The sequence below is a fragment of the Nuphar pumila genome, chromosome 11, assembly GCF_984573655.1.
Source record: "Nuphar pumila chromosome 11, dmNupPumi1.hap1.1, whole genome shotgun sequence".
In the NCBI taxonomy this organism is placed as follows: domain Eukaryota; kingdom Viridiplantae; phylum Streptophyta; class Magnoliopsida; order Nymphaeales; family Nymphaeaceae; genus Nuphar; species Nuphar pumila.
Window position 1 is genome coordinate 103,633,096 of NC_143259.1, and position 24,749 is coordinate 103,657,844.

The window sequence follows — 24,749 nt, forward strand, 5'->3', positions numbered from 1 at the left end:
GTTTAGTTGTATCCCAAAAGCACATCGTACCCTACTACACCAGATTTTATACCAGTGGGAGGGAGTGATTGTCGCTTTTCAGAGAGTGCTTCATAGTGTGCCTCCAAGCTTTCAGTCTGCATCCATCCTTTTACAGGTCGCCTTCTCGAAACTATTTTTTCAACAAAACATGCACATGAATTTTCCAAAATCATGATAACTATTTATTTTGTGTTTGCATCCTTAACTACCATCAATTGGCAGTCCAAACAAGGCCATAATGCTTTTGAAATTCCAAGTTTTCCTAGAATAATGGTTCCTAGTGCAATTTGTTTTTTAAAGAAAATATTCAGATTTGTATTTAGAGGAATCCAAAAATTTATAATATAAATGATGAGATGCCAATCCATAATCTTGTTACACATTGATATCAAATCTTAGGTAGACAAATGAAGTGCATTTTCCTCATCTGTTTTGCAAAGGATGCACTGGCTAGGTAGCCAAAAAACCCTTTTTTTTAATCAAACAATTTGTGAGTAGTCTATCATGAACAAATCAACCAGCTCAGTAAGTACAATTTCTAGAGTAAACATAATTAGACTTGAAAATCAATTGAATATATATATATATATATATATATATATATATATATATATATATATATATATATATATATATATATATATATATTGCAGAAATGTGAAATAGCGATCAATTTTCAAGTTTAAAATCTTTAGCAGAGCTAGCAAAGATGATGGTAGCAACTCAAAAGCACATTGTATTTTCTCATGTGTATCTATTGATTAAGTTGGCATTAACTTTGTCAGTTGCAACAACAAGTGTTGAAAGAACATTTTCAGCTATGAACAATAACAAAAGTCGTCTACGTATAGAATGAGAGATGAATGGATCAATGATGCTTTGGTTACTTACATAGAGAAGGAGACATTTTATACCATCAATGATGATGCAATTATGAATTGTTTCAAAATATGAAAAATATAAGATGCCCATTGTAAAATTTCCATGAATTTAGTTGTTTGTATTTCTTAAGTGAACAATCTTTATTTTAGTTTAAAAGTACAATTTAAGGTTTTATCTTATTATGTTCATAAATTTAGTTGTTTGTGTTTGTAACGATTATTATTTTAATTCAAAGGCTTATTTAAGTTTTATCTCTCCACGAATGACTCTTCCTCCATCAATTTTTTTTGGCTCCGCCATTGGTTCGAATAAATGGATCGTCCTTCAAGACCATAACATTGTCCCCAAGACCCGAAGTCTGCCCACCCAAAGAAAAACTTCTGGCTCCGCCACTGGTTCCCCCCTCTCCTCCAAATTTAATTTCCTTCCCCACTTAGGGGAGTTTTGATTTTTAAAAACCTAACCTTCAGCCCACATTTTTAGTGGGTGCTTGGAATTCCCAAAATCGCCCCTTTCCTCTCTTTAGCAAAAATTATCTCAACCACCTATACTTGTTGCTTTAGTGGTACCCTTCTCCCTTATTGGTGGGATTCCCCTTACTTTTTGGTAAAGTGAGATGAAAAAGCCACATAAATAGGCTTGGCCAAGATCTCACATTTTTACCTTCTTTTTTTTTCACCAAAGTAAAAATTATCACTTTTCTTGTGCAAAAAGGAAAATCCATGCACAAGAGGTTTTGAACTAGGGTCTTAAACCTAAGGGGTAACAAGCCCCACCACTTATGCTATGTTGTTTTTCATTGCAAAAGGTGTGAATTAAATTGTATATAACCCTTTCAGTTTTGTTCCGGATTTCATAAAAAAAAAACATAATGATTTTCACTTCTACGTGGGCACACCGTGAGTTTTGAACTTGGGTTGTGGCTCCAAACAACCATGTGCCATACCACTACACCACACCATCACTTGGTGTTTACTTTTGCAAGAAAATTTCTTTTATGTCATATTTGGACGTTTTTCCTTGTTGATGGATTTCTTTCATTTTCAAGTGGATTTTTCACCCGTTGGTTCTAAACTTGCACTCTCTCACCATAAATGTGCATCGGATCTCACGCTATTATCTTGAAACCATCGGATTTCTCCACTTGGCCTCGTGAACTGGGTCGGATCATCGGATCTTGCTAAAGTCCGGATCCAAGTACTCTTTCTAGTATTCGTTACCGGGTTCGCTCTACTGGCCCGAAATCCTCAAAATCACATTGAATATTTCATAAACCATATTATTTCACATAAACACACATTTTTATTTCATTGAAAATTCCTTAAAATTCATGGGTTTTACAGAGAGAGAGAGAGAGAGGTAGGTGCGTAATATGTGCTAAATGAGGTTTTCTGCCCTTCCAATGTTTTCCCGCAGTTCTGACCTCATAAATATGTAGGGCATAGTTGAGCCTAAAACGTTTTCACAGATTTTGGACCGTACCTTTTAAAAACTCACCCATGTGTCAGCTATAAAACCAAGTACTTAAATCACATATGTATAGATAAAATTTAAAAATAAAATAAAAAAACCTTAAAAAACTCATGTAGCTTGTATCTTTTAGCACCTATCCATTACTCTATATATCTGAGTAGGGCGTAGCTGTTTAACCTTAACTCAATAGCACTGACTGTCCATCACGTGCGTTGATGGATAGTCAACATGCAAAAAAATGAAAAAAAATCTAAAACACCCCCAAAACACGCAAAATCAAGTATTTGATGCCCTATTTTGGTCAACATTTTGATGGCTCACAATGTGTCAACATTTCATAAATTAGAAAATCCTAATTTCAAATCCAAAAAACACCATCCAAATCGTGATTTTTATAAAAAAAATTATGTTGAATTCATGGATGAGGTCTGATTGAGAAGATAAAACTTAAACACATGGATTCTAATAGTTGGGTATATATATATATATATATATATATATATATATATATATATATATATATATAGAGAGAGAGAGAGAGAGAGAGAGAGAGAGAGAGAGAGAGATGGGTAAGTGTCAAATTGATACGTGCTAAATGGGTTTTTTTGCCCTTTGGGTGTTTTTACATAGTTATGATCGATAAATGTGTTGGGCATGGTCGATTTTCAAAGAATTCACACCAAGATCATGTATTTTCGAATAAAAAATTTATATTTGGAGCCTCAAAATTTTATAAAAAAATTGGACCATTGATTTTTTTAACCCTATAAAAACCCAACCATGTGTTAGAATCAAATACTTCAAGAGTTGATCCCTATAAAATCAAGTACATAGATCACATAGAAGGTCAAAATTTAAAAATAAAACAAAACCCCTGAAAAACTCATTTAGCACTTATCATTTATCGCCTATCATTTGGCCCCTACCCATTACTCTCTCTCTCTCTCACTCACTTTATATATATATATATATATAAAGGAAGAAAGAGAAAAATAAATGGGAACCTGCTAAATAGGTTTTCCTATTATACCTACTAAATCAACTAGAGTCGTCCGACCGTGTTTTGGTAGGACGACTCAAGTTAAATTCTTAAATAAAGCCCATTTACTCCACTTTTCAGCCATAAACGTGATTTCTTTCTCTCGGGTTCCTTCTCCCTTCTCTCTTCTCTGGCGAGGTGACCCCGACCGGCCGAGCCCTTCTCTTTGCAACTCCCCTCTCCTAAAATGGCAACCCAAATCGGATGGCCCCATCGACGATGGTGACCGCCGACCACTCTGATGAGTTGACCCTCTTTCCATTAATCAGGTTTGATTTTAACCATATTTGAAGGTTCATAATAAATTTGTGCAAATGTGCGAAAGTTCACACAAACACGTTTTGAATCTCTTAGGTTTGATTTTAATCATATTTGGAAGTTCATAACATATTTATGTGAATGAGAAAAAGTTCGCACAAATATATTGCAAATCTTTTCGGTGATTTTAACCACAGTAGGAGGTTCACATAAATATGTTGTAAATCTCTTTGTTGATTTTAACCATGTTTGTAGGTTCACATAATATTTGTGCGATCATGAGAAAGTCTGATTGATTTAGCAGGTTTAGTATGGAAACCCATTTTGCAGTTTTTCATCTCTTATATACAACAACAACCACTACAACAAAGCAGTAGATTAGCGACAACCACATTCCGTCGCTACCCATGTTAGCGACGGATTAGCGACAACGAGGCGACAGTATGCTTACGTCGTGAATATTTCGACGCTAACTGGAGACAAAATTATTCCGTCGCCAGGTCCGTCGCTAATTGCGATGGAATAACGAGCGCTATATTATGTCGCCAATCCGCCGGTACTAAACGGTGACCACGGCTTGGCGACGGATTTACTTCTGTCGCTATGCCGTCGCTAGATTAATATGAATAGCGACGGATGGTTCCGTCGCTAATCCGTCGCAAACACGGAAAAAATTAAAAAAAAAATTTATTTGAAAATTAAATACCGAGAACTGTACAATTTATATTTCCTGTACAATTTATATTTCCTGTAAAAAAAAAACAAACCACACAAAAAATTTTATATAACAAGAATCTACAACAATTAATCGTTCCACCTTAAAATTAACAAGTTTAATTATTTACAATTCAATAATTACAATTAGGAAACATAAAAAAATAGAACTTCTTCAACACAGTTCTCTAATCATCGCCAAGATTTTGTGTGTCTTCTTGTTCATTGTCTTTATCTGTCCCTTCAGCTCCACTACGCTGATTATCGTTAGCAGTCTACACAAGAAAAGAACAGTCAGTATTGATAAACAAAATATAATGAAATAAATTACACACTATATGTGATTCTATCATGTGCTCATGTGTGATCAAAGGCAATAAAAAAACTCTATATGTGATTCTATCATGCTCATATGTGCTCTAAGGCAGACAAAAAGTTATATATATATATATGTGATTCTATCATGCTCATATGTGTGCTAAGGCAGTCAAAAAATTGAATATGTGATTATAGCATGTTCATATGTGTTCTAAGGCAGCTAGAAAAACTCTATATGTGATTCTACCATGCTCAGATGTGCTTTAAGGCAGGCAAAAAACTATATATGTGATTCGATCATGCTCGTATGTGTGCTAAGGCAGTCAAAAAATTGAATATGTGATTATAGCATGCTCATATGTGCTCTAAGGCAAGCAAAGCAAAAAAAATTATATGTGATTCTATCATAAATGATATATGTTCTAAGGCAGTAAAAAAACTCTATATGTGATTTGTGCATGCTCATATGTGTGCTAAGGCAATCAAAAAACTGAATATGTGATTATAACATGCTCATATGTGTTCTTAGGCAGTCAAAAAACTCAATATGTGATTATAGCATGCTCATATGTGTTCTAATGCAGTCAAAAAAACTTTATATGTGATTCTATCATGCAAATATGTGTTCTTAGGCAGTCAAAAAACTGAATATGTGATTATAACATGCTCATATGTGCTCTAAGGCAGGCAAAAAAATTTATATGTGATTATAGCATGCTCATATGTGGTCTAAGGCAATAAAAAAACTCTATATGTTATTATAGCATGCTCATATGTGCTCTAAGGCAGGCAAAAAACTCTATATGTGATTCTATCATGCTCATATGTGCTCTAAGGCAGGCAAAAAGTTATATATATGATTCAATTATGCTCATATGTGTTCTAAGGCAGGCAAAAAAACTTTATATGTGATTATAGCATGCTCATATGTGCTCTAAGGCAATAAAAAAACTCTATATGTTATTATAGCATGCTCATATGTGCTCTAAGGCAGGCAAAAAACTTTATATGTGATTCTATCATGCTCATATGTGCTCTAAGGCAGACAAAAAGTTATATATGTGATTTGATTATGCTCATAAGTGTTCTAAGGCAGGCAAAAAAACTTTATATGTGATTATAGCATGCTCATATGTGCTCTAAGGCAATAAAAAAACTCTATATGTTATTATAGCATCCTCATATGTGCTCTAAGGCAATAAAAAAACTCTATATGTTATTATAGCATGCTCATATGTGTGCTAAGGCAGTCAAAAAACTGAATATGTGATTATAATATGCTCATATGTGTTCTTAGGCAGTCAAAAAACTGAATATGTGATTATAGCATGCTCATATGTGTTCTAATGCAGTTAAAAAAACTTTATATGTGATTCTATCATGCTCATATGTGTTCTTAAGCAGGCAAAAAAACTTTATATGTGATTATAGCATGCTCATATGTGCTCTAAGGCAATAAAAAAACTCTATATGTTATTATAGCATGCTCATATGTGCTCTAAGGCAGTAAAAAAACTGAATATGTGATTATAACATGCTCATATGTGTTCTTAGGCAGGCAAAAAGTTATATATGTGATTCGATTATGCTCATATGTGTTCTAAGGCAGGCAAAAAACTGAATATGTGATTATACCTGAGAGGGACCTGGAATCGAAGATCCCCTATCCAGAACAACGACCTTGATCTCATTTCGGAGAAAGGGGGCGACGGTGTATTGGAAGTAGTTATTCAGTGATTCATTAACGATCTGACATACATCATCACCGGAAAGAATAGTCGGCTGCTTTAAGCTTATGTCGGTGCATGAAGTTAGTGAGCCGTAACTGAAAGAACCAATAACTGGTGAAGTGTTCATATTACTCCCAATCCCGAACACGCGACCTTTTTTGGGTTCATCTGCTGCAGTCACCCATGCTGTAGGATCAAATGATGGATGTTGAGTAGCGTTATCGCCATATCGCTCTACCATCTGTTGCTCATATGCCTCCTACAAAATAATGTTTAAAGTATTCATTAATAATTAATGATAACATTATGATAACTTGCATATATATTGCAATGATTATTAATAGACTTAATACATACCGTTGTCATTCTCGCCTTCTCTGATACGAAGACTCCCGTGGTCTTCTGTTTATGTGTTTCTACAAACACATCCTTATATAGTACATTGTCTCCTTTTTCTACTTCCTGCGAAGTTAAATAACAAAAGATTTAGTACACAAGTTTGCAACAATACTTATAAAATTAATATTATATATTAATGAGTTACCATTTTCTTCAGGTGGCTCCCAAATGTCCTAGATCCACCTGTGTGTAGATGGGCTTCGGGCTTCTTCGATCGATTTTGTGCAGCCTTCGCAGAGCGATTTCTAAATGCATCTCCCGCCCACTTATCGCACATTTCATCCCAGTAATCTCTCCTGATAGTAATAGGACCATGGCCCTTCCACAGTAATGGATCATCTACTACGCCAGATGCTTTTTTTGCTGCAGTCTTCATAGTGTGACACACCTTCCTTGCATCATTTTCTTCCACCGTAGTTGTGAAGCGATTCAAAGCCTACAAATATTTTCAGAAAGTTAGTAGACATTGCTTAAATAAATTAAATATGAAACACATTAACTATGAGGAACAACTGTATACCATGAATGAGGACCACAATTTGTCTAACACCTCCTTTGGGTACTCTTTTCATTGAGCAACTGGTCCTGGTAGATGTTGAAGAAGTGAATTCCTAATCTCCCGTACTACTTCTTGTGGCTCAAACCTCGTGCTGCACATGAATTGTTACACAGTAAATATCAATATAAAATATTTAAAAGATATGCAATAATTGAAAACAAAATACTTACGGTCGATTATCGATATACACTATTCGAATGAGTCATCTTGTGCGAGCCTGAGAAGACCCTGTTTCCTGTGTTGGCTATTGACTTGTGTTATCAACTGGTGTAGGTGGGTCGTATAAATGCGCAACATCATCTGTAAAAAAATACATTAGAAATTCTCAGAATGCGCATTTGAACTAATCAAGCATCCAATTAGTTATATGATATACCTATCACAGGAGCCCGTGAAGATGAAGGCTGAGCCTGGCTACTACTGAATGAATGACCACTATAACCTCCACGAACCATATTCTAACAAATAACATATGTCATACAATACATTCAAATAATTCACATCAAGTATTACAATGCATTCAAGTCATTCACATCAAGCATTGCAACGCATTCAAATAATTCAAATCATTCACATCAAGTATTGCACTAATTCAAATCATTCGTTGCATAAATTATAATACATTCAAATAATTGAAATCATTCACATCAAGTATTACAATGCATTCGAATCATTCGTATCAAGTATTACAATACATTCAAATAAAATTTTTAATCATTCACACCAAGTATTGCAATACAACTCACATCAAGTACTGCAATGCAGTTTGTAGTATAAGATTTTGCTCACTAGCTTGAGAATTCTTCCTCGTCTCTAGTTTGACTTTCTTCTTCTTCTTCTTCTTCTTCTTCTTCTTCATTGTTTGCCCATCCACTTGGTACATCATTTGGATCACATTCCTCTATGAATGTTTCATCGGCCAATGGAGATATGACATGCATATCATGCGCAACATCATGATCATAAGCGAAGTCATAGACATCATTTGATTGATAGTAATCGCTGTCTTCAGCTAACTCATCTTCCTGTAACTGATCATACTCGGGGTATAGTTTGGATTTCACCTTGCAAACTGCCCACCATTCATTTCTATCTGACTTTTTTATACTCGGATATGAAGTATAATAAACTTGTTGAGCTTGCGAGGCTAATATGAATGGTTCATATGTTCCAAACCTGGATTTATGATTCACCTCCACAATGCCTGAAGCTTTGTCGAGTCTTGTTGCAGTTGGATCAAACCAATGACACTTGAATATCGTAACCCTGTTATTCATGCCTAATAAGTCAACTCCATTATTTCCTCTATAACACCGTAGTAATCATGTTCATTTTCACTGTAGTTGCTACCCTTGACACACACGCCGCTATTTATCATTGATTTGTTTATACCGTAGTCTTTTGTATGGAATCGATAACCATTTACGATATACCCGTTGTAGCATTGCACAACTTTGGTCGGACCATTTTCTAAATCACATATTCCTTGATCTTTAACATCACCATGACGAACCTACGCACAAACATAAACAATGATTGTGATCATGATCAATTAAGTAACTTAGTGTTGTTTATAAGTACAAAATTTATGTTAGCTTCTTTACCAACTGTTTCAACCACTCCACAAACTTAGTTTCACGTTCTTTTTGTACTTCTACATCAGTGAGATATGAAACTTCGCTTTGCAACTCCAGATCAAATCGTCTGCAAACCACAAATACTTATATTATCGAGCCATGTATCCACATATAGAACATAAAAGGATTTATAATTGAGTTGCATATATATATACTTACTCGATGTATGGGTCGATCGTTGAGCAATTAAAAAGAATATAGATGTGTGCTGCATCTTGCTCTCGATCTGTCAATAGCCTTGATCGACAACTACCAAATGCATGCCCAAGTGGTTGAAATATCGACAGCTTGTCAGCTACAGTTACTTGTTCTCCATCATCGTTACGGGGCGGGCATGTGTAACGTGTTGAAATATGAGGTTCGAAGTACATAGATGAGAAATTTGAAATCTCTTCTAAAGTGTACGCCTCACAAATAGAGCCTTCTACTCTGGCTTTATTACGAACCTTTTTTTTTAAGTCGAACATGCATCTGACAATAATATACATTTCAAATTTTAAATATCTGTCATTAAAGAGACAAATATAAAAAAATATATACCTTTCAAATGGGTACATCCATCGATATTGCACAGGGCCACCAACCCTTAGTTCATATGGCAGATGTATGATCAAATGTTCCATAACATCGAAAAATGCTGGCGAAAATATCTTTTCTATCAGACAAACAGTGGTGATGACAGAGTCCTCGAGATTCTTTACGTCTGATACAACAACTTCCGATGCGCACAATGTTCTGAAAAATCCGCTCAACTCAGACAATACCCCCCATATAGGTTTGCCTAACATATCATGGATTGCTATGGGTATCAATCGTTGCATAAAGATATGACAATCATGGCTCTTCAACCCATATAACTGTCCATCGTCAATCTTCACAGCCCGAGCAATGTTAGAGACATATCCATCTGGAAATCTCAGTTGTCTCAACCATTGACATACATGTTTTATTTGATCAGGTCCGAGCACGCACTTCGCCTTAGGTTTCAGTACTTTGCCATTATACTCTTTGAGTTCCAATTCTGGTCTTTTACATATTAATTTTAAATCCATACGGGCCTTCAGATTATCCTTCGTTTTTCCTTTAATATTCATTACTGTATTGAACACATTATCAAACACATTTTTCTTTACATGCATCACATCCAAATTATGTCGTATCAATAGGGTCGGCCAATACGATAGTTCCCAAAAAATAGATTTTTTCGTCCAATTGTGATCCTTTCCAAATCCACGGAAGGGTGTAGGACTGCGGGCATCTGTTAATACATCTGGAAAGTATCGCAATCTTCTTAGAATCTCTATGCCGGACAATCTTGAGGATGGACCTTTCGTTTCAGTTGTGCCTGCTTTAAATACATTCTTTTGACGTCGGAACGGATGATCGCTAGGTAGAAATCGACGATGGCACTCAAACCAGCAAGGCTTCCTTCCATGCCTCAATCTAAAAGCTTTGAAATCCTCCATGCAGTATGGACAAGCCAACCTCCCATGTGTGCTCCAACCAGATAACATACCATATGCAGGGAAGTCACTGATTGTCCATAGAACATCGGCCTTCATGTTGAAATTTTGTTTTTTGTGGGCATCATACGTAGTAACACCGTCACCCCACAGTACTTTTAGTTCATCAATCAATGGCCTTAGATATACATCAAGATTTTGGCCAGGTGAGGTCGGACCAGGGATCAACATAGACAAGAAAAGATTTGGACGTTTCATACACAAGCTTGGTGGAAGGTTGTATGGAGTTACAAATACTGGCCAGCATGAGTATGGAGTTGATCTACCCCCAAATGAATTAAATCCATCTGTACATAGACCGAGTCTAACATTTCGCACTTCCATTGTGAAGTTCTGATGAGTACGATCAAAGTGCTTCCAAGCTTCAGCGTTAACAGGATGCATGATCTTGTTTTCATCGTGTCAAACTTTATTTGCATGCCATCTCATGTGTTTAGCTGTCCTTGAAGACATATACAATCGCTGCAATCTAGGAGTGATAGGAAAGTAGCAGAGCGACTTGTATGAAACTTCCTTTGATCTCGTGCTACCATTGCCTCTTGTCTTTGGCTTGAACCGAGGATGCCCACATGACGGGCATGATATGTTGTTTTCCTGCTCCTTGAAATACAACATGCAGTGATTTGGACAAGCATCAATCTTTTTGTAACCCATACCTAGAGCGTTGACCATAACTTTCACACGATAGAAATTTTGTGGCAATTTCTCATCTTTGGGCAACATACTCTTCACAATCATGCACAAACGGTCAAAACATGATTGACACAAATTATACTCGGACTTCAAATTCATTAGTTGAAGAACTGCAGACAAGATAGTGTGACTCTCACAACCGTTCCAAAGTGGCTCATCAGCATCTCTAAGTAAATCATAAAATCTACTAGCTGCATCGTTTGGTGATTCTTCATCTACGACAGTTCTTACATCACTAAAACTCATAGCAGAACCCAGTTCTGTTCCTGCGGCATCAAATATCAAATCCGTATATGGATTATTGTGCACCACATTCACCCGTGCATCAAAATTGTTTCTAAATTCTTCTCCATGAAACATCCAGTTCTGATAATCACTCACAAAACCCTTCCTGTATAGGTGATGTCTAACGCTATAAGGTTCTATAAATCGATTATTCTTACAAATCTTGCAGAGACACCTAATCTGACCTGTAGGATCCACTGTACTGACACTTGCCGTTGCAAATTCAATAAAACTGTCAACACCGTCCATATATTCATGCGATAACTCATTGTCCACTATCCTACGGTATATCCATTCACGGTTTGCAGTCATTCTGTCGTATGATGTTACGAATAGTATCCTAACGAATTAAAAGAAAATAATCAGAATGCTACGATGAAGAAAATATCAAATTTATCATGCAATATACTATGTCAAACAATAACAAGAATTTTGATGCATGCATTGATAACTTAATATTTTCATGTGCAAACTATTAATGACACGATACAATCATTTGAAGCATGCTTTTATTATAAAATTTCACATGGAAGTCAAAATCAAATTGAAAGTAACTACATGCAAGCATGGATACAATTACATCAAACATTGCAATACATTGTAATCATTCATATCAAACAAATGGCAAACATGTACCTGCAGCAAACACACTTCAATATCTCACTAACTACTACCATCCTTAGCATGGACTCCGTACTCCAAAAATAAGAACACTTCCATATTCATACATTAAAATCATGCTGAGCATGATCTCCGAACTCCAACAAAGCAACCCTAAATATCAACAACTAAGTGAGTGTGTGAACAATAAAGTGTTACATCTAATAAATTAAATAACATGTGATACGCTTGCATCACTTACTCACCACGGGTATTTACCCGATTTGCATTGTTTTTGTCACTCACTTACCACAGGTGGCTGAGCACGAGCTGGTTTCGTTGAAAAATCTGCACAAAAAAATGCAGTTTTAAAAAAAAATTGCCACAAAAAAAGGAAGTTGTTCCGGCAAGGGGTCGACTCCCCTGCTGTTCCGGTAGAGAGTCGACCCCCTTACGGAACATAGGGGGTAAACTGACCCCAGCCTTTCCACCAGCGAGTCGACCCCCTGCCGGGGTCGACCTGCCGGAAAGGCAGGGGGGTCGACCCCCTGCTGGAAACGCAAGGGGTTAACCCCCTGCCTGTTCCGACAAGGGGTTAACCCCATGCCGGAAAGGCAGGGGGGTCGACCCCCTGCCGGAAACGCAAGGGGTTAACCCTCTACTTGTTCCGGCATGGGGTTAACCCCCTGTCGGAAAGGCAGGGGGTCGACCCCCCATGCCGGAAACGCAGGGGTTAAACCCTTGCATTTCCGGCACGGCAGAGGGTTAAACCCCCTGCCGTAAAGGCAGGGGGTTTAACCCCTGCTGGAAATGCATGGGTTAAACCACCTGCGTTTCCGACAGGGGGTCGACCCCCCCCTGCCGGAAACGCAAGGGGTTAAACCCCCTACCCTGCCGTAAAGGCAGGGGGTCAGGGGGGGTCGACCCCCTGCCTTTACGGTAGGGGGTTTAACCCCCTACCTTTCCGGCAGGGGGTCAACCCCCCATGCCGGAAACGCAGAGGGTTTAACCCCTGCTTGAAACGCGTAGGGAGGGCGGGCGAACCTGTCTCCGGCGGGGAATGCGTCGGTCGGCGGGGCGACGGCTCGGGCGGAACGCGGGGCGACAGGCGGCGGAGGAAGGCGTCGGGTTGCGTAGGGAGGGCGGGAGAGAGGAAATAGGAAAAGAGCGAAAAGGGTTCTGATCAGATTTACGCAAAAATTAGCGATGGATTGGCGACAGAATTATTTTGTCGCTAAGCCGGCATAAATATATACAACTCCTTAGCGACGGAATATGTCCGTCGCTAACGGCGTCGCTAAGTAGCAACGAAAAAATGTTGTCGCCCAATCCGTCGGTAACCGTAGCGTGTTTTTGCGACAAAAACGGTCCGTCGCTAAGTCGTCGCTACGTTGCGACGGCTTAGCGACGGACCATTTTCCATCGCTACATCTGTGAATATCACAAAACTTAGCGACGGATTAGTGACGCTCGCTAAGCCGTCGCTAATTGGCGACGGAAAAATGTCGTCGCTAATTGACATTTTTCTTGTAGTGAACAACAACTACGCCTTCATCCCCAAACAATTGGGGTCGGCGATATGAACCAAAAAAGAAAATCATTCTGGGTCCTTCACATGAATCCTTCTCCTCCAATCATTTCTATCCAATGCCATGTCCTCGGTGAGGTTCACAGCATTCATATCCTTTCCTATCATCTCCATCCAAGTCTTATTAGGCCTACCTCAACCTCTTTTGACTAATATATTTTTTCATTTGTCCATCCTTCTAACTGGAGCATCATTAGGCCTTCGCTGAATATGTCCAAACCACCGTAAACGATTTTCTCTCATCTTATTTTCAATGGATGCAACGCCTACCTTCTTACGTATCTTCTCGTTTCAAATCTTATCTTTTATTGTATTTTCACACATCCATCGAAACATAAGCATCTCAGCTACACTCATTTTTTGAATATGATGTCTCTTATATAGGGTGCCTAAATATGTTTACTGGTATGAACCAAGATTTTCATAGTTTTTTTAAACTTTTTCCAAAAAATTCATTATATGAGTGTGATCTAGATGCTTGGCTTTATAGAAACACTCTTGGATCATCCAATTACGATATATAAGAAAAATCTTTTAAAGGTTGAAATCAACGGCTTGGAATTTTTATAAATATTCAAGAATAAAAAATTATATTTCTTGTTTTAATTATGATGATCCAACAGTCAATTCCTAGCAAATGGGCCACACTGAATGCATCTAGAGGGTTAGATTTGCAAAAAAAAAAAGCTATGATACCATCAAACATATTTGGTTGGTAAACATATTTCAGTTTCCCTATATATATATATAAATATATATATATATATATATATATAGAGAGAGAGAGAGAGAGAGAGAGAGATGCGTAGCTGCTCACTTGTTAGGTGATTAAAACGAAGGTCACTCACGTTGATTGTTGGGCGTGATGGATGCTCAACGTCATTTTGCACAAAAAAAACCTTTTACTGGTGCTATTTTAGCAGCACCAGTACAAGTAATAGTGTCTACCAAAGCTTTTACTGGGGCTAAAATAGTGCCAGTAAAAGTTCTTTTTTCGCGGTGAGTGACCTCCGTTTGAGCACCTAACGAGTGAGCAGCTACCTATATATATATATATATATATATATATATATATATATATTCTGACATAAAAGTTGGATTCCACGGTCGTTGATGTTAATTACCTGTCCCAAGTTTGAAAAATAGCTATGGAACGCAGTTCTTGCTATGATATTAATATTGAAAGCACAACACCACCAAAACTATAATCATATTAAACAATTAGGCAATATCAATTTGGAAGGTGACCAAGTTCCTGACATGCAGTATAAAGAAAGCATCAACTCATAAACTTCGCATTTAGTTTTGTGTTCCAGTTTTTTAGTTCATTTGTTCTTGGATGTCAAAAGAACTGGGCCTATATTAGTTTTTTCCTTTCCAAGGTAAAAAAAAAAAGAGAATACATAAGGCTGTCTTCCCTGCTTGTAAATAATTGTGATATTTCTGTTTTTCTTTTTTGAAAAAAAAAAAGGTGATATCAATTAAACAGCCCTTTTGTCTTGTTAAACATAACTTACAAAATGCAACCTTTTCAAAAGTTTTAGATATTTCAACCTTACAATCAAAGATGACATTGGGTGCCTTCATGAACTAACTTTATCTTTATTAAATAAAATATATATAGAGTATAAATCGTATTGATTAAAAGGAGCTCATATATAATTTGGTAATTGCAGCTTACCCAAATGGAGAACGCATACAAGATCACAAAATTCATAAAGTCCGAAATGATGAAACAAGACTGGTTGGAAGCATTACCACCGGGTTCTATTTCATCCTCACATACAGGCAATCAAGTGAAGTGCACCATACAAGTTGAAGGGATTGATAAATTTGAAATGTCACTTCCAAGCTGCTCAAGGACGGCTAGCTCATGTTCAACAGTTGATGCAAGTGAGACCATGTTCTTGTTTTCCAATAAATGCAAGGAGGTAACCAACAGCTCTAATATTAATGAAGAGCCAGGGATCAACCTGGATCTGGCCATATCCATCCCTGGCTCTTACTAGCTACCTAGAACTAAATCTTGACAACGCCTGTAAAATCGCTGTCTGTACATCATTTGGCAGCTGCATCATCTTTAGGAAGTAAGAGTATGATGCTGCCAATTTTGGGAAGTAATTTTGGTGAAGGTGCAAAAAACCCCATCCCCTGTTGCAGGTGCACTGTAGTGAATGCTACTACTGCCACACACTATCATGGCCATGCTAGTGGCACAACATGCTGCTGTGACTGTCGTTGCAGAAGACCCTCTTCTCCAGCGAGCAATTTGGTGGAGTCACGGCCACTGGAAAGATCTAAAAGAGGCCATCAAGGGTAGGGATGGCAGTGGACCAGGGGAAAGCGGGGGGGCCACCTCGCCCCGTTTGGACCGGGGATGAAGGGCATGAAACGGCGATGGAGGCGGGGATGAAGGTTAAAATCCATCCCCGTGCGGGGATGAACTTACACTTTCCCCCGCCCCGCCCCGCTCCGCTCCATCCCATACCCAATCCTTCTAAGGGATGACAATAGACCTAGGGGAAATGGGGCTCCGCCACGCCTTGCCCCATTTGGACCGGGGATGAAGGACATGAAACGGGGATGGAGGTGGCGGTGGAGGTTGAAATCCATCCCCGTGCGGGGATGGAGGTTCGGATTTTGAGATGGGTCGGGGGTGGAGACCTTGTCCCCCGCCCCGGTCCATTGCCATCCCTAATCAAGGGGGATGGAGATCTGAGTACATGGTGTGCATCAAGGACAACGACAGCGGTAGCAGGGCGGCCTTGGGAATGGTCCTACTCCTCTCTATACTTGGATCAAAGAAGCAGAAGGGAACCTCGCCGAATTGCTTCTCAGTTTCTTCCTTTCTTCTTCGTATATCTTCAGCTCTGGCCCTGGCAGCCATCACATGAAGCCTGTTGGCAGTATGCAATTGCAGAGGGAACCTGAGATACAGGGACTAGCTAGCTCTTTCAAACTTGATCATCTTTTCAACATTGGGATGCCAATTTGTTGAACTCCTTGAAATCTACTGTGGCAACATTAGACTTTCGTAAACTTGAGCACATATTGCGTTATTCAAAACTTTACTATTTGAGTATTGACTGGTTAAGTATCCAAAAACCATCAAAATATGCTTTTGTAAATGGAGACAACTCCCAAAAATGGGTAGGTTAATTTGAATTTGTAATATCACTATAATGAACAGATACCACAAATTTGTTCACAACATAGATGCATATGATCGGATAATATATTTTCACATTCATATCAGTTTTGAGTTCTAGCTTTAAAGAACAAGTCCTAATCTGCTGATATATGAACTAGACCTGACATAGTAGGGATTAATTCAGATTTATAGAGTAAAATCTGGTAATAAAATGCCACAAAACAAAGTTGTGTTGTATATGTAAAGCGTTCAAATGGAATCAATTAGATGCTGATCCTGACACATATACTATAGAATCCAAAAGATGCTATCATATGCATCTATTTCTGAAAAAAATTGAAACTTAGTTCAGGTTCCAAGAATAGGCTGGTTAATTTAAATTAAGTATAACATTTGGTAATGGCACCATGATCATATGTTGACTCTAGAAATCATAGACGCATGTTGTTTTAATTCAATTGGATTTCATAGATGTGTTCAATATAGTCCAAATTCTAGAGATCAGCTCTTGAATTTTGACGGAAAAGACCATCTTATAAGCTGATAAATATCACATATTGTAAGCCATTGATTTTCGATTAGGTCGTAACGAGACAATCAAAGAGGTGGTTCCCAGAAACCAAACATGTAGATCACATTTGTAAGGTTAGTTTTATGAAAAACAACAATATAAAATAAATAAAAAATAAAAAAAGAGGTGCTTGCACCTCATGTCGCTATTACCAAATGTATTTCCTTCAAATTAATTGGCAAAACCCAATTTCATTATATTGTTATTAATGCTTAGCAAGGCTTATTTATGTTGGAAGTTTTTAGATAATGATCACCTTCAAGTTAATGGGGCAGGACTTGGGTTGGATTGGACCCATTTTCACCTCTTGCCCTGCTCTTTTTTAAGGCTGAGGGTCGATACCACATTGCCCTGAGCACTTCTCTTTATTTTTATTAAATAAAATCCAGTTTACTTTCCCTCTCAAAAAAAAATCACCTTCAAATTAAATGCAATGTAAAGATAAGTTACTGTATTTGCATGCACAATCAGAAGGTTCATCCTACTATATTTTCACATTCATAGGTCCCAAGATAAAACCCTTTAGTCATGCATCTTATGTCCTATATACGACATTTAAGGGGATTCAAACAAGGGAGACAGCTTTAGAAAGGACATGCATTTAAGATTGATGTAATGTGAACAAAAAGGAAGTTATCTGTCAAAGAGAGATCACTCATGTGACACGTTAAGAGACTTCGAAAATAATTTGACTTCTTTATTTAGAAATTTAAGTACATTTTCAAAAATGAGCAGCTAGACCAACAGATCTAACTATGATTTGTAAGAATCTCTACGGTGATTCATCAAAGTGGGCGATAAATTGATAAATACGCAAAGAAAAAAAGGCCTACTTTGGATATTTTAAAGTATGAAGTATAGACGGGGTAGAGTCTACTCATGTAAGAAAAATATGTAAAATATGAAGAAAGTTGTAGGTGCAAATAGTTCAGCAGGAGGGTAGGGTCAGAAATAACTTATTCTGAAGTAGCTAGCTTTAATTCTTTTCTCAAACGGGTATCAAATCTAGTGAAAAACGATGACATGTAGGGATGTAAATGGTTCGGATTAGGATTGGACTTTGCCGATTCAAATTCCGATTTGGATTTGGAAGGTGACAAGCTTATACAAGATTCATTTTTTTTTTACCTGTAAACGGAATTGGATATCCATCAAATTTGGATATTTCTGTATTTCAGTAACAAAAAATCAAAGCTATATTTGCATCTAATTATAATTGGATATAATTTTGGCTTACCAAATGCATCTAAATGGAATTACATTCTGTCAGATATCAGATAAAATCAGGTTCATTGGCATCCCAAATGTCATGGCAAGCTTGGTTATTGGATGCTAGTCACACTGACACTGGATTCCTTCTGCAACCTGCATACAATACAAACAATTATTTTAATAATAGAAAATAAAATCATTGAGAAAACAAAGCAATTCACTAATAAGGTCATGTTGACATCATTTTGAGCAAGGTGAAGTTTATAGATTTCTGCATTTGTGCTCTTAGCAAGATTTGATTAAAGGTAACGGTGGAAAAGTGTGAGCCATAATGAACAAAGCCACATTCCATGCAATGCTCAACTCTCCACTATAAATGGGTCATGTGGAAGAGAAAAATGAGGGCCGATCTCATAAGTAGCATGTTAGCAATTGTTTCAGGGGGGGCTGTGGGAAAGCCCTTTCGTGGGAAAGGTCACGTAGCTCGAAAAGAACAGTATGTTTCCTTCCCAAAGGACCACTCCTTGAGAGAGAATGTATATATGGGCATCCACTCTGCCACATTGGGCTGATCATTTTCCAATGAGAAGCCTTTGTTTCGCGCTCGTGAGAAAAGGGTCAGTTTCCCACGGGAAAGAGACCTTTTCTCTGAAACCCTATGCGTCCACTATTCGAACTAAGGATTTTAATTAACATAAAATCCAGGTTACTCCAATTATTTCTTTCCCATCCATGGCCATAGTCAAATACAAAACCAAGCTTAGGTTCAGTCTCAAGTGATCAAAAGACTAATTAAGCTGAGACCCAGTCAAGAGAAAATGTAAGCTCAACTTTTAACCACCTCCCATCCAGAAACTCTGCTTGCTCACATTGACAGGTTGGTGCTCTGAGAGGACCACAGTGCTCAACTCATCCACGAGATATCGGTTTTCTTGCTTATTTTAATTCCTTACTGTCAACTTGACCAGAAACCCCATAATTGCAGCAAACCTGAACTTTGGAAGAAAATCAATATGCCAGCATTCATTAGAAAAGCTTGTGATGACCAAAATGTTCACCAAACCAACTATGTCCCAAACAACTGCCAAGCCATTTCGGCAAACTACCGAGTACTTTTTCATTTATGACGACTAAGATTCTTTTGAATTTTGACCTGCGGTATTGCCACACTATTTGCTACGGTCAAAGCCTACCTATTGCAGTCAAGGCCTACCACACGCCTCTCTCTCTCTCTCTCTCTCTCTCTCTCTCTCTCTCTCTCTCTCTCTCTCTCATTTTGGATAAAAATTACGTCATCCTTATCCAAACGATCACAACAACGTAAAAGGATGATGTTTGCATTTCTGTGATTAACAACACAAGTTGCTATAATCTAAGATTGTGTTTCATATATATATATATATATATATATATATATATATATATATATATATATATATATATATATATGGGCTAAATGAAACATGCTAAATGGGTTTTTCCGATTTTTTTCATTTTATTTTTTAATTCTGACCGTACATATGTGATCCATGTACTTGATATTATAGGGATCAGTTCTTGAAGAGTTTGATTCTGATAAATGGCTTCAAAAGCACAAAGGGCCTTTTGCCTGGTATTTGCAAAAGTGTCGCTAAAAGCCTTATCGATGCTTCAAAAGCATCGTTAAAGGCCCTTTGCCTTTTAGCACATGCGAGGCAACTTACATCTCCCAAATTTACGAATGTCCTTAATTACATGTGTGAACTTTCATAATAAAATGGCACATGAAAGAGGACATTCGCAAATACGTATCACATTTAGATATTTGGGGAGAAAAATCACATATTTATGGGTGAATTCGTATATTTAGAAAGAAATTTACATATTTGAGAGAAAATTCATATATTCGCATATCTGAGAGGAAGTTCATATATAACTACAAGAAAACATGTCATTGCTGATGATAATTATCATCAACAATATATGATTTATGATATCCAATAGCATAAACGGTGATATTTATCATCGCTCCGAGCGTCTACTTTACAATCGTTTATATTATGATTTTTTATGATATTTATATATCACCATTTTTATAAAAATAAATTCGATGATATGATATAAGTCAGTATAGAACTGTTGGCTTTAGAATGTTGTTGGTAATAGTAATTAAAGGTGACGATAATTATTGTCGGCTATACTAGTTCTAACTAACGCTAAATATCGTCGACTATAGTAATTAAATTTGACAATAAATATCGTTGATTATATTTAATATCAACGATAATATTTATCGTCGGTTCTTTCTTAAAGTCGATGATCATTATCATCATCTTTATATTAAAAAATCATATATGCCAAATAGCCGAAAACAAATATCATCGGCTACTTGGATAAAATCGATGATAAATGTTGTCGACTATATTATTTTAAGCAGATGATAAATATCGTCTGAAATATATTAAAGTTGATGATAAATAATAGTGGTTGTATTAAAAAAAATAGATGATAAAATAGAAGGAAATGTGCATAAAATCATGCGAATTTGCATAGAACTTCATTATAGTTTCATGAAAATTCGCTCTATTAAAAAGAAAATCGTATGGAATAACTTTCGCATAGTCTGATAAAAATTCATACAATTAGAAAGAAATGTGCATGAAATCATGTGAATTTACATAGAACTTCTGCATAGTTTGATGAAAATTCACTCAATTAGAAAGAAATGTGCATGAAATCGTGTAAATTTGCATAGAACTTTTGCATAGTTTGATAAAAACTCACTCAATTAGAAGAAAATGTGCATTGAATCATGTGAATTTGCATAGAAATTTTGCATAGTTATATAAAAAGTCACTCAATTCTTAAGAATTTTGCATGGAATCGTGCAAATTTCTCTGTTTTTATAGAAATTACTTTTCGATTATTACAGAACACTTCAACTATTACAGAAAAATATAATACTTCAAACAAACTTTAAATTCTACTATTACAGGATACTTAAAACACACCTCAAATAAACTTCAAACTTTGCTATTACAAAACACTTTAAACTTCAATTCAAATTTTATATTTTCCCGTTATTATAGAAATTGTTATTCAAATCAAATAACCAGGCATATACAATTGTCAACAGTCCATAACAACAATTATAACATAAGAGGAATGATGAAATTAATTTAGCCATGAATAGTGACAACTAACAAGTTAAAACATATTGTGCAAGTTCCTTCATCTTTGTTGTTGTAATCCTTCTAAGCAAGATATTTAATAGATAAACTGGTCAAGTAGCAAAACATAGTTAATAGGAGATTTAATAGATAATTTGATCAAGTAGCAAATCAAATGTTGCTTTCACGGGAAGAAAATGAGATCTTGGAACATTGACACCAATTGCGAGATCGAAGAACTTGTGTTCAAAAGAGGCATCAAATAGGGTTTAGAATTTACAAACAAAGCAAGAAGGTAACAATCTACAAATATCATAAATTACCTCAATCTAGAATGAAGAATAGTGAAATTTGTAACTTCATGCTTCAAAAGAACAACTAAGAAACAATTCACACATTAATTTCATACTTGCTCCACAACAAATAAAAAAACTTAAACTATAATTATATATGCCTCGTTTAAATCACCCTTCCACATCCCTATTCTTAGACTTCCATCACCGATCAAAGCCCCAAAACCTCAATTTCATGCTTCTTCCCAATGCCTTGACTCTTTGAAACTTCGATCTTATGAAACTTTACCATGGTGTTTTTGCCCATAAATCCAAACTTTATAGAAAGAAAAAACAACAAATCTGGTATATATTGTCATGCACACCGAGTAGATCTTCTTCTTCGCCTCCTCGCTAATTGACCCCAAGATTCACACAAAAATAAGAACAAAAGAAAAAGTCTCTCCTTTAGGGCAAGAAATCAAAGAAACCAAAAGAGGGGAAGGCCAAGAAGAATGAAAAGACGATACCTTATGATGATGACAACTAGGGTTTTGATGTAGGCGATGATTATCTCATCCTCAAATGACTTTGTGTCCTTCAGGAACTCCATGATAAAGAGCCAGTGCTCATAGTCGCAGCCATCAAGGAGGATGGTCTCCTTGGGCAGCCTATTGCTCTAGTTTGGAGAGGGATCGTTCAACAATGAGTACCCGTCAAAGGAGAGCGAATGAAAAAACTAAAAGTGGGAAAAGAAAAAGAAAAAAAGGGAGAAAGGAATGGAGAGAGAAAGTGGGAAGAACGAAATTTAAGAAAAACCAAAAAGAAAAAGAGAGGGAATGAAAATAAGGGAGCCTTCTCGCGAAAAGATTTAGGAAAAAACAAAATTTTAACATCAATGATGATTTTTATCATCGGTTCATTATTAAGGGCGACAATAATTATCGCCATATTAGATTCATATAGACGATGATAATTATCATTGATTTTAGGTTTATATTAATGTTGATAATTATTATTGGTTTTATATTAATATTGATTATGATAATTATCCTCGATTTTAGATATGACGATGATAATTATTGTTGATTTTAGATTAAACTAGCTAATCATTATATTGATGACGATAATTATCATCAATTTTAGATTAATATTGACAATGATAATTATTGTCGGTTTTAGATTAAACTCGTTAATCAACATATTAACGATGATAATTTTCATCGATTTTAGATTAGTATTGACAATGATAATTATTATCGGTTTTAGATATATTGACAACGCTAATTATAGTCAATTTTAGATTAAAGTAGTTAATCATCATATTGACGATGATAATTATCGTCAGTTTTAGATTAATAATGATGATAATAATTATCGTCGATGTTAGATTAATAATGAGGGCAATAATTATAGTCGGTTTTAGATTAAACATATCAAACGGGTTTGGGTTGCAGAATATGGGCAATCTTAGACCTGATTATTAGGGTTTGGATCATGGATATATTTGGATATGGGTAGGGTTTTTGGAAGGTTACTCTGGATTGGGTCAAGTGGGTCTACTATTGAATCTTTAGGTGTTAAGGTGGGTTCAAGCAGATCCACTAAAAGTGGCTTGGAATCAATTATTGGATCATCATAATCAAGAAATGTTATTTTTTATGCTTGTATATTTATGAAAAAAATTGAGTCATTGATTTTTAAGCCTTAAAAGATTCTTCTTATACATTGTAATCATATGATCCAAGAGTCTATTTCTATAAAACCATGCATTTAGATTGCATCCATACAGTGAACTTAAAAAAAAAAACTTACGGAAATCTCGGTGCATACCAGTTTACATATTTGACTTGTTTACATATTTTAGTTACCCTGGATCGAGGAAAACTGTAATATTTAAACTGCTATAAAAAGAGATTTTTATAGGTTTTTTTTTTTAAATCTAACCCTGCAGATACATTTAACACGGTCCATTTGCATGAAATCTATTATTAGATCATCATAATCAGATCAAGCAATGTGATTTTTTATGCTTATATTTATGAAAATTCTGAGTCATTGATTCTCAAGCCATAAAAGATCTTTCTTATACATCATAATCAGATGATCCAAGAGTCCATTTCTATAAAAACATGCATCTAGATCGCATCCATATGGTAAAATTTTAGAAAAAAAAAACTATGAAAATCTTGGTGCATACCAGTTTACATATTTGGCTTGTTTACATATTTTAGTTACCCTAGATCAAGAAAAATTGTAACATGTAAATTGGTATGAACCGAGATTTTTATAAATTTTTTTATAAATCTAACCCTGCAAATGCATTCAACATGATCCATTTGCTTAGAATCAACTATTGGATTTCATAATCAAATCAATAAATGTGTTTTTTATGCTTATATTTACAAAAAATTTCTATGGTTCATTTTCAAGCCTTAAAAGATCCTTCTTATACATTGTAATCGCATGATCCAAGAGTCTTTTTCTATAAAACCATGCATCCAGATCGCATTAGTATAGTGAAATTTTAGAAAAAAAAAACCTATGAAAATCTTGGTGCATACCAGTTTACATACTTGACTTGTTGACATATTTTAGTTACCCTGGATCAAGGCAAACTGTAACATGTAAACTAGTATAAATCAAGATTTTTATAGTTTTTTTGTAAATCTAGC

General features: G+C 36.1%; 1 protein-coding gene across 3 annotated transcripts in view; it reads left to right on the plus strand.

Annotated features, from left to right (window-relative positions):
* The window catches only part of LOC149822657 (uncharacterized), a 40,163-nt gene extending 23,381 nt beyond the window's left edge, over window positions 1-16,782 (plus strand). Inside the window, exons 6-7 of one of the 3 annotated variants that reach the window (XM_089981191.1) lie at window positions 15,396-15,650; window positions 16,588-16,782. In XM_089981191.1, the coding sequence (XP_089837317.1) occupies window positions 15,396-15,650; window positions 16,588-16,650 (318 nt within the window). In that variant the 3' untranslated portion in view covers window positions 16,651-16,782. Of the gene's footprint in view, window positions 1-15,395; window positions 15,921-16,587 lie in introns of those variants that run through there. The other 2 variants (XM_089981192.1, XM_089981190.1) reach the window with 2 other exon arrangements.
* The last annotated feature ends 7,967 nt before the right edge of the window (window positions 16,783-24,749 follow it).